General features: G+C 31.5%; 1 protein-coding gene across 1 annotated transcript; it reads right to left on the reverse strand.

Moving 5' to 3' along the window:
- Positions 1-3,946: 3,946 nt before the first annotated feature.
- Positions 3,947-4,612, reverse strand: LOC130948985 (uncharacterized). Its single transcript, XM_057877831.1, has one exon. The coding sequence runs from the start codon at positions 4,610-4,612 to the stop codon at positions 3,947-3,949; it is 666 nt and encodes a 221-aa protein (XP_057733814.1).
- Between the last annotated feature and the right edge of the window lie 8,209 nt (positions 4,613-12,821).

A 12,821-nucleotide genomic window follows, 5' to 3' on the forward strand; every position in this document is an offset into this window, starting at 1 on the left:
GACTCCAATCTCTTCTTCGATACATTTAATTCATCCAACCCTAAGAAATATAAAGTTGGGGGAGGCTAAGGAGGAACAAATCAGAACATGGATAGTTAGCTCGTCCTTGGACGAAGATCAAGATTTAGCTAAGTATGAAGGGCGGGACTACATGGTATTACAAAGGAAGGACTTCAGGACCTTGAAACCCTGCAGTTGGGTCAACAGCTGCGTAAGTATATGGACTAAATCATGTGTTTTTATTCACTATCTTTATATCGGGGTTTAGCTTACACTAGCTAAATAAATTGTGTAGGTAATTTAATGAATGTGCTACTCTTTAAACGACAACAAATCATCTAGATTCAAGCGAGATTTCTGTTGTGTGTGTCCAGGCATATTGGTAATTACATTCTTCTCATTACAATTTGGAAAATATTTTGTTGGGATTCTTACTATGTGTGTGGGTTTGCAGGAATTAGTGACACAAAATGATAGTCTTGCTTCATTTATTGACGGTGTGAGACCAATTTATGCTGGTCTTAGTCCAAGCTTTGGTGAGGATACTAGGTTCTTTGACAAGGCAGTAGCAGCAAAGAGAAACTGGGTGAGTTAATGTTTTGTTTTGAACTGTTTATATTCTCCTTGAACCCGGTATTGGTTTATGCGGGTTGTTTATTATTTTACCACGATTTGTATACGTGACCTAACCCAGGCTTTTGATTCACCTAATAAATACATGGTTAAATCTAGAACGGGGGGTCACTGTGACCAATTTTTCTTATGTGTGTTTTTATTTGCATATTTTGGTATTAGGTTTTCCCATGTTATTACGTTGATTGACTTTACCATACTATGCTGTTGGAAATAGGTTATCATATAATTCGAGAATGTTTGGTTATTGAATGCTCGAGGGAGATCAATAGGTTTTTTTGGGGTTTTCTTTTTGTTTACTCACGAGACAAACTCATTCATATGTACTGTTTGCTGCAGTAGTTATTTCCTTATTGTTGGAGGGGCCATGGTGGGTATATGCATTTGAGGTGAATGCGAAGCGCATAGTTATACTCGACAATTTGCATTCTGCACCAGAAGATGACAAACGAGATAAACTCGATGCATATGTGGTAAGATACTATACTTCTTTTATTCAATATACAAATATATTATCTAATTCAATAGCATGTTATTCCATTATGTTTGTTCCATGGTTTTCAGGGGAGACTGTGTGAGGATATGGCAAACATTGCTATTCCTGCATTCGTTCGGACTCCGTATGGCCCAGCTTGTTCCTACGCTAGGGTTCCAAAGCAACCGAACAAGTGAGATGAAATTATAACCCAAATTTGAGGCTTCTTTAGATTTCTTTCAATAATTGGGCGTAGCATGTTAAAAGTTTTTGTCATCCTAATTGCAAAAGTAATTTATTTTCTTGTAGCTTTGACTGTGGCATGTACGTTATTAAGTTCATGAAAAGTTGGACAGAAGATCGTGAACTTTACGAATGGGACAAGGTTTGTTAAATAAACATTTTCGCACTTCTCATTATTCTTGATGTAAAAATATCACTATAACGATTCTTTAACACTAAATCGCCTGATAAATCTACTCACAGGATTCACTCAGATCATACAAGATGGAGTTGATGCTAGACATAATTTGTGGCCCACACAATGCATTGGTTCACCAGCTTATTTCATTATTGAATGATAAGGTTAAACCTGTTCGGGGCAATGCATCACGGAACAAGAAGAAGGAAGTTAGTTTACCATACACTGCACTTAGCACACGGTCATTGATTGAACGTGCGGAAGGGTTACCGAAGAGGGCAATGCGCAAAGGGAGGAAGAAGTTGCTTACTTAGGATTAGTTACAATGAATTGAACTACCAGATTATAATTAGTTTACTTACTGCTGACATACTTAGGGATTTGTTTATGTCACATTAGAAAGACTTGATTCCAGAACAATGATTTATTGGTTATATTACCTTAAAATTATCTATGTTTTTTTTATAGGTTAGAATCCCGGATTTATCAAAGTTGTTTGGTAAAGTTGCCATATTTGTGCATATTGAAATATGTGACCAATAACCATCCACCAATATAGCTAAACTGAACATCATATACTTTACTATAATGAACATCCAGTGTAACTTGGTAAAAATTTAAACATAACCAAGTGCTGCACACATGAATACTAACGGCTAACCATCCAGGCTTAGAGTGAAAACGAACATCTGATCAATTATAGAAATGAACATCCACTTTAGTTTATTAAAAATACGTGAAAACAATTTCTATAATGAACAGCTACGTACCGAAAAACTATACAGTAAAGCATGTAGAAATCAGGTACAGCTTTATTAAACTATCTCGTAAATTACAAAATAACCATCAAATACACTCGTTATGCATTAAGTCTAAACGAAATAAAAATAGTAAAATGGTTCCTTCTAACAAATGGAAAAAAGGTTCTTGCAATTAATAACATATGGACTTTTGCAACAGCTACCTTAGAACCTTGAAACTAACATGAACCCTTTAAACACAGAGATGAGAAAATATACACTATCACAACTTTGTCCAACTAATCCTATTTTTTGTTGAAGGAAGACAAAGACATGAAACCACCGGCCGGCTTGTTCGGGAACATTCAGGCCAGCAACAGCACCATGGTTTACATCTTGAGATGCGTGCGGACGAACCACCTGCCAAAAAAAAAAAAGAAAAAGTCCAACAGTTATGTTCTTGGATAGTACTATACCAAATACACATACAAAGTTGAGATTAAGCCAAACATCTACTGGGGATGAATTCTTTTGTTTTCTCCGAGTTGAATTCTTGAATGACTTCTCAAGGGCAGCGTTGAGCCGCTTACTCTTTGGCCTGCCCTTTGTGGTGACCTTCGATGGGCCTTGGATGTCATCAACACCGACATCGTTCGAACTCTGTGAGCCAATGTTGGCACGGTGCGTAGCCAACTTGGCCCTTGTTTATTCCAAAGCAACATGCAGCAATGCTGTTTCGTCATCGTCACCGACGAACTCTTGAGCAACATTATAGAAGTGTGCACACAGTCCCCTGAATGCAACATGACTCTCATCTGACCGACTGACATCATGGCTACTCTTGACATACGTATGCTTGCACTTTATCTTCTTGCTCCATCGAGGGAGAACATAACAGGAAGGTACTTGCCATACAGATGGGTACCATCAATACTAACCAACGGCTTGCAATGACGGAATGCCTCGATACATGGCGGAAACATCCACCTGTCCCCAAACTCGAACTGGGCTCGTCCTAAGGACTACAACCGTACCAGGCATCGTCAGCTGAACTCCTAACACCCACCTAGGGAGCTCGTTATACGACTCATCGCAGTCACCATATATATGGGCAACGGCCTTCTGCTTCGCCAGCCAAACCCTCCTGTACGTCGGCCTAAACCCAAAGTGTGCGGCCGTGGCATTTAAGAGCACCTTGATGCATACGGATGCATCAGCCCGAACCATTGGCATGATGAATGCCGAGATAACATGATAATCCAAACTCCTGTGATCGCCGGAAATGGAGGTTGCTAGACACGTATGTGGTCCATTGTACCGTTTGACCTCCCAAATACCCTTGCGCTGCCGGAGACTAAGCCGAATCAACCATGTGCACCCATTCCCAAACTCAGCACACTTCCCAACATACCGGTGATAATCCGACTCCACCACCTTGTACTGTACCCCGCATCGGATGCTGTAAGTCTTCACATTTATCACGGCCTCATCTTTGTCCTGAAATTGCTGACCAACCTGAAACTCTGTTACCCCGACAGACCCTTCCGCATCTCTGGCGCCAAAACCAGCAGGGGCTCTAGGATTCCCCTCCTGCCTCATGGCATCCAAGTCCAAAGATGAAAAATGTGGAGGGTACTGCTGTGTGCCAGAACTAGAACCACCTCCTGCACCAACAGGCTAACTCGGTCCAATATCATCGCCACTGTCATCACCAATGATATCCGGCTCCACACCCTCGTCTTCTGGATCATCCAACAATGCATCTCCAACACCAACCGGTGCAGCACACTGTACAGGGGTCGTCACATAATCCCCTGTTCCAACGTCGCCGCCTACACTTCCATTGAGATCCACTGCAAACGAAGGGGAGGCGACAGGCTGGACCGGAAGTTCATACACAGGGACGGAGGAAGATGCACCCGTAGGTCTGGAGCTAGAACCGGCTACCGTGGCTACAGTGGGAGTGTTCTGGTTCGAACTCCCCGAGCTGGATACCACGTCAACCAATTTCGCCAACAGTTCTGGTGTCCTCACTTCGGAAAACTGCCTGCGATAATGAAACAGGACCTGCAAGTCCTCATCACTTCTGATCGTGAAACAATCATATTTCACGATTTCTTGGAGGACCGAGATTGGAATGCGATAGAAAAACTTCTTAACACGTTTCACGACTTCTAGACCAAGTTTCCCTAGAACAGAACTAACAAGATCATCATAGCTGGTCATAGGCCTCACAAAAATATTGAGAGGATCCTTATCAGTGAACTTCACACCGGATCGTGTTTTCCTCTTAATCGATCCTCTATGGTGAACCAAGACGACAAAACTCTCATCACTAGCCATTCTCCCACTCTAATGAGATCAATTTTAGTTCACACCATATATATAAACATCTGGTCCTTTATAATTCGAACAAGCCTGGTTCGAACTATGCTTTGTGTAATTCGAATTAACCCATTTCGAATTACATGGAAATGCGTCATTGAGAGTAAATCGAATCAACCTGATTCGAATTACCAGCTGAATTCGAATTATTAGACATTACGTGTCATTCAATAATTCGAATCTACATGATTCGAATTATGTGGTAGTAGAGTTCAAACTTACATGATTCGAACTATATATAAATATTGTTTAATTAATTGATGAAACAGATTTTACTTTGATTGATTCGTGTAAAAAATTGACCAACTTGATTTATTTCTATTTTTTGCCCTAAAAAAAATTATCAAGTTGTTAATTAATTTAATGCATGACAGCGCTAGGTCGTCGCTTACATGTTTAATACAACCATGTTCCATGTTAGAGACATACATATTCGTATATGTCATTTTTTACCAGTTTAAATTTTTTAAAAAAATATTATATAATATCAAAATTTTTATAATTAAAAATTTAAAATTTAATCCTTGTTCAATTTAAAAGAATAAAGATATAAGACAGATAAAAAAATACAAAAATTTTAAACAAATTAAAAAAACTCTCGGTTACAAAACGTATTAAAAATATAATTGTTATTAATTTAAATTTTTTTAAAACATAATATCATGACATTCATATCTTACATAAATATTAGTCAAATTTTAATAAAAAGTATTGATGCTCTAAACTTTCTCTTAATCTATATATCTTTTCTTCTGATCCATAACCATATTAGCAGTAGGTGAATGGTGTTGATCCTTTAGTTTTGGTCAAAAACACTATCTAGTTGAGAAGAAAGAAATGTGTTCGTCTCGAAAAGAGTAAATTATCAATGAAATGGCAGACAATTTTACATTCACTTTCATACAACTTTAATTTGTCTTATCTAAGACTCTAGGTCGTTTCTTATTACAAAAAAAAAAAAAAGGGGGAAATCCAACAAACATGTTGGAACACTAGCATGAATAATACTTATTATATACAAGGGAGATATGAGAAAGAGTTGATATACAATTTTTTTTTCTAAATATATTTTATTAATAAATAATTTTTATTAATTTTAAGATTGAACTCATCATATATTATATACATTATTATTAGAAAAAGTCTAAAAGCCAACACTTTTTTAATAATCTGAACAGCACTTAACCATATAAAAAAAGTGAGTAATCTCTCATTATTAAATATAATCTCACACTATTAAAAATATTATTAATAGTCAATTGATAATTACAAAACACAAAATTTATTGACCGCTAATACTCCTCTTAAAAGCACATTCATAAATATATTACTATTTATCAATACACTAATATAAATGATGAGGTTATTTTAGACTACTAAAATCCATACATGTTACCTAAAATGTAGTGTTATTATTATATATAACTTTCATATTAGTGTAAACACAATAACAAATCTTGTTACATTAACAATAATAAATAAATAACTTTTAAACTTAATATTTAAAAATGATCTAAATACATAAGTTTAATTAAATAATTATATATATATAAAATTTGTATATTATCAATATATCAAAATTAAGTTTATATATATATATATATATATATATAATAAATTATTAATGAAAATATGGAGAATTTTACACTCCCTTACATTAGAGGGAGAGTAAATTATCAGCGAAAATACAGGGAATTTTACATTGACTTTCATACAACTTTGCCATATCTAAGTCTTTTCTTATTACATAATTAATATTTTAATAATTTAATATAATAAATTATATTGCGTAAAAAAGACAATCCAACAAACACGGTAAAACACTATTAGTATGAATAATACTAATTATATAACGGAAATATGAGAAATAGTTGATATATAATTTTTTTAAACATATTTTTTTTATCATATATTCATATATAATTTATAAAAAGTTATTTTGTTAATTCTAATAATTAAACTCATGACTTTTATTTTAATATAATATATTTATTATTTTGATTAATCTTAAATTTATTATTATCACTGTTTAATTTATAAAAAATAAATTAATACATATATTAATATCTATTCATACACTAATATTTGAAACTATTTCAGACTACTAAAATCTTTACTTCAAATTACTTTTATAAATTGGTGGATAACCCCGAAATTTCCAGTGTCAGCAATCTTTAATAACCTGCAACCGTGTATAGGGATAAGGTGTAATAGACATCAACATTGGGTCGCTGTTTACCAATAGAGCTCAACTTGCAGCAATTTTTTTTATTAATATCAATTTTTTTATTTTATATTTAAATTATCTAAAAATAAAAAAAAAGTTATAATAATATTAATTATTTAAAAATTAATTCCTATATTAATTTTTATATACAATCATACACTAATCCTGTTTTATAGGAGAATCTTCTTTTACAATTTTTACTATATATCACAAAATCTTTTATAAAGAAATGTTTTTAATTTTTATTAATTATTTTTAAATAAAAAATAAAAATTATATATATACACAAAAATAATATATATAACTTTCATTATCATCTTTTTATATCTTTTCTATAATCGATAGAAATTTAAATATATACAATTATTTTTTATGTAAAATTATTAGTTAAAAATTTTAAATAATTTAATATGCATAATTAAATTATTATCTAACTATATCTACTTGTATATAAATAGCATGAGGTTGAGGTGTTGGCCCTTTACTTGTGCAACAGCAATAATAACTAGCTAGTTGAAAAGAAAGAGATGTGTTCATCGGCAATAATACACATATAATTCTTCCCCAGATAGTAGTTATTAAATAAGACAAAACTTAAAAAATTCTCTAACATAACTAATATTCTTTTTTAATTTGCTGTAATCTAAGCAGATTCCTTCATTCAATCCTTTCTCAAGCATCGCTGCGCAATTACGTGGAAAAGCAGCCAATTATATATATACGTATACTGTGGAGGATAACGCGATCGACATTTCCACCGTCGTGTAGGAACAAGCTGTCGCTTATATAGCTTTCGTATTAAAAATCGAACGAACAACGTAGCCACAGAATAATTAGGATGAAATTCGTGACTCAATTCATTTTAAGTTTAATTTGACTCGGTTCGTTTTATTTAATAGGTTAAATTTAAATTCTTTTGTAAAATTTATTAATTAAAAAGATTAGGTTATATACTTAAAAAAAGTCAAAAAAATTATTGAGTCAGTTCGTTAAATTATTTTTTAAAAATAAATTATTTTTAGTTTAAACTTTAAATTTAATATTTATATTAAACACAAAATAAAACTAAAAATAATCAATAGCCAAGATTAATTAAAATTATAATTTTTTTTGTTAAAAAATTATAAATTATAAATATAATTATGATATGTGACAGAACGATTAATATATAAATAAATTATATTTTATAAATTATGAATTATAAAACAATTTTATACATGTATCAAATTATAAAATATCATATCAATAAAAATTATATATTTACATTTTGATTATATAAATAATCATAAAAAGACGAATATAATTAAACTATTATACAAAAAATATATTATACCATTAATGTATTTAAATTAAACTCATATAATTTATAAAAGGATTTTTTTATTATAATGGCTTAACTTATGAATTTTTTTATTTTAACATAATATATTTATTATTTTCATTAATCTAAAATTTATTATTTTTATTTAATTTACTAAAGTTAAGTTAAGAGATATATTAATATTTATTAATAACACTAGTATTAGGGATTATTTTAGGCTACTAAAATCCATACGTATTACATTAAGTTTGAACTTATTTAAAAAAATTAAAAATTAATAAATTTTGCCATTTTTTAAAATATTTTTAATTGTTAATTCAATTTATTTAATTTAATAATTAATAATATATTTTTAATTTATATTTTTAAATATTAATATATTATAAATTAACTGTTAATAAAAAATAATAAATTCTAGCGATTATCTAATATTTTAATAAGAAGAGCACTTTAATAAAGATATTAAAAATATATTTTTTTAAAGACGTTTATATATGTTATGTTATTATTGGACATCTTTATTAAACCGGTTAATAATTTATTTTTTAATAAATTAGAACAAAATCGGTTTATTATAGCAACAATAATAAACTCAATTGTCTGCATTATAATTATTAGATCCGATTTGATTCGATCGAGTTAAATAATATAAATCGAATATCTTTAAATTTTTTGATAAGAAGATAAATATATCCCTGACTTTTTGTTTTGCAGACATTTAAATTTCTAAACATTTAAAAATACAATTAGATCCCTAAAAAATGGATTTATTGTTATTGTTATAAAAAAATCAGTTTTATTCTAGTTTGTTAAAAAATTAAAAAATAACTGATTTATTAATACATCCAATAATAATACAACACATAAACATCTTTACAAAAAGACGTTTTATGCGTCTTTATCAAAACATCCCTTTTAATATTTCTCTTAGAGCATAGATAACCCGAAATTTTTATTGAGATAATCAATCATTAATAACTGTGTAATAGTATATACTGTATGAGTACTGTTAGGGAGTCAATGGTCTAAGCGTACAATATGTACAATGGGCTAAATCTTTGGTCCATGAATAAAATGAACATCACCCATACTATCCAGAATAACCATTCGGATAGCAGGGATAATAAATATCTTATGTCATAAAACCACTTATCCCAAAAACTTAAACTGATTTTGGGGTTCACCAAGGATCAAACTCTTGATCTTTTAGATCTAGAACTCTAATACCATGTCATGAACCCACTCATCCCAAAAGCGTAACCTGACAGGACAATATAACACTAATGGTCATATCTCTAATACTTTCGAAACCTCAATTGTACACATTGTACGCTTAGGCCATTGGCTCCCTATACTTTCTCATACTGTATACGGAGGGATATAAGATGGATCCCGCTACGGAGACAATGAAATATGCATACAATGCCTACAATGGATCTTTATTAGGCCCAAATTGAAATTAAATCTGAAAATTAACCCTAATCCTATTATGGCTGTTTACTTTAACACACCACCAGGTTTTTACTATTTTCACTTTTTCTCCAAATTCTCAATCCCTTTTATTACGCTGTTTCTCCTCCCCTTACTCAAACACTCCTAATTCGTTGCAGAGCCCCTTGACGGCGCTAGAACCCTGAGCCCCACAACCTGCAACCGAGGAAGGTCACAGGTGAACTCAAGCGACCTGTGCGTTGCCCTCAAGTTCGGCACCGTCGCTGAACATCCGGCCGTCACTGCAACCCAGCCGCCGGACGAGACGCCGCCGATCAAAACTATCGCCAGAGTACTGGATGTTTGGTGTTCATGATAGATTTTTTTTTGCCCCTTGAATTGGATGAAAACTGTAGTAAGTAATCAGATTGTTGGTTTTCACATTCACATATATCCATGCTTGATTATAGTTTTTATTTTATTTAGATATGCTTATTATATGGTCCACTGAAGGATTGAATCGGAAGTTTTTTTTGTTAATTCTTTCATGGTTTGGATTTTTTTTTTTGTAAAATAATACATGTATGATACGAATACTGGCTTCTGATATGAGATATCAAATACTAATTTTAAATGATATAGGTACTACTTACCAGTTACCATAGACAACATCCAATATTAAACAGTACAAGGTAGTGAGGCCAATATTAATAAACCAATCTCCAAAAATGAATAAATATTGCTGAAGGAAGGGCCTAATAGATGGTTATGTGAGCAATATTTTTCTAGGAATTTCAATATGTTTGGCTAAGCAAGTTTCTGCCATTTCCAGGTTTACTATATAATAACAGGTTTAAGTGCTTAACCGTATGGGGTTAGAAAAACTAGATGTTGATAGATTCAATTTTAATTCTGGACTCAGCTACTCTTAATCCAGTTATGGTAGTATATATGTCATTATATTTCGGCATTATTTGAACATGTAAAGCTTCGAGCCCATTTTGTAATTTTAGAGTTCAGACCATACTTACACAAATATAACAATAACCCCACTTAACTCAGTTTGCTACCCTTGGTTATGTCACAACGCAAGCCAAAATCTAAGTCATAAAATACCAAGCCTTTTTGCTGTCCTATATTAGTCGAAGTCTAAACGTCTATAAAGCAACACAACAACAAAATATTGACTGGATTAGCCAAATATTGACTGGATTCTTTAAATGTTACATTGTCGTGTTATCTATCTTGTTTATTGGTTATTAATTTGAAAACATATTGTAATGTATTGCAGGTGTCAGCGGCGTAACATCAGATTGGTTTTTATATTTTTTCCTGTGCAATTAGAGGGATGTAACTGTGGATCCTATATAACTATTGTTAAGTTGTTGTGATTGTGTTTTTTTGGATTCTCTTAGGCATAATGATTGAAAGTGAAAGTTACTATCTAGAGAGTTACTATTATGACATTTTTTAATTATAAATGTATTCAAGGATATATGTTTTTCATTTTCCTATTTTGAATGAGTTGAATTGGTGAAACATTTTTCTCATGATATTTGACCCTAGGACTAGTTAATTTGATTCATTTTGAACAGATGCAACAGTGAGCTAATGAATGAATATGAACCCTGACAATCCCTTGGTCTATGATAATGAACATCCGGTTATATGTGAAAAATGAACATCCAAAATCAAGCAGAAACGAACATTCAGATTGACTGAAAATACTGTAGCATTATTTTTTTCCTATCACGATTAGATACCCACTAAATTAACATGTTAATGAAAAAACTTTTGCAAACCACGAAAGTCAGTTAAGTCATAAATAACATTCATCACATAGAAATAGGGAGCCAATAATAACCATCCGCATTCACAAGTAAATTGAACATCCGATCGCCTACAGAAATGAACATCTCATGTGTCTGTTTGAAGATAACCATGTAGCCAAAATTCATCTCTTCACTTCCAACCTCAGTAACATCCAATAGTGACATGACCTATAATCACAAAATAAACACCCAAATTAAATCATGAAAACTATTTAGATAAACAATTAATAAATGAGATGCAAAGAAATTCTCTCTAAATTTCATAGAGAAAAATACACAAATATAACCGAACTACATCATCCTACCCATATTAACTTAGAAAAAAATGCATTAACACCATCTATTGATATTAATTAAATTACTTATTTTATTTTACCTATTATATAAGTATTTTAACTACCTCTATTCTCTGTGCTACATCACACTGTGTACCACCAATATCAAAAGGCAACACATACAACCACCATGCACTTATTTCATTACTCAATTGCATTGTTAATGCATAGGCTATCTATCATGTATACTCATACATATATTCCTAATCTAAACATGCATGCTTCTTTTTATTCTATTTAATTTACATTTTCAGCAAAATTCTTAACAATAATAATGCAGTTAGTTCTATTTTATATTATTTAAAAATATACTACACTAATTAGATTCATGCAGGTCTCTAGACATTAAGCATATCATGGGTGATTACTTATCAACTACCCACTTAGGTCTCTAGGCATTAAGCATATCATGGGTGATTACTTATCAACTACCCACTTAGAGTATATATTTCCAATTGTGAAGTGAGTTGTGACCAAATTTATTTGTGCATGCATGACATGGAGGCATAAGGATGGAAATTTAAAATAATCTAATGGCAACCATGTGGAATGTTTAAAACATACATGAATAGGTAGTTTCATTCAATTCATTTAACTAAACATTATATGCACTTCTTAAATTACACTAATCAAATGACCAAATTTAAAATTTTAAACCAATTTGGTATTTAAACAAAACTAATAATCAAGTGCCATGTCAAAACTCAATCTAAACATCATTAAAAATAGCATAACATTACACAATTCTGAATTATAATGCCTAAAGATAACAAAATTTAAGACAAAGGCTGGCCAAACATAAGAATTAAATAAAAAGTTTCACTCAGGCATTTCATCGAGTATATGGTGTGTACAATATGTAAATAGAAATTTTAAACTTAATTTAAGCAGCAATCAATCCAGAAAAATCAGCCATCAAACATTTTGGAATCCAAAAAGTATCAATCTATTAATTTAAGCCTAATCTAAACACTAAAAGAAGAATTAAAAATTAGTCAAAATAAATAAACGAAAGAACACG

This window comes from Arachis stenosperma, chromosome 9 (genome assembly GCF_014773155.1).
Source record: "Arachis stenosperma cultivar V10309 chromosome 9, arast.V10309.gnm1.PFL2, whole genome shotgun sequence".
Lineage (NCBI taxonomy): Eukaryota > Viridiplantae > Streptophyta > Magnoliopsida > Fabales > Fabaceae > Arachis > Arachis stenosperma.

Coding starts and splice junctions, on each gene's coding strand:
- LOC130948985 (XM_057877831.1), bottom strand. CDS start 4,612: ATGGCTAGTGATGAGAGTTTTGTCGTCTTGGTTCACCATAGAGGATCG.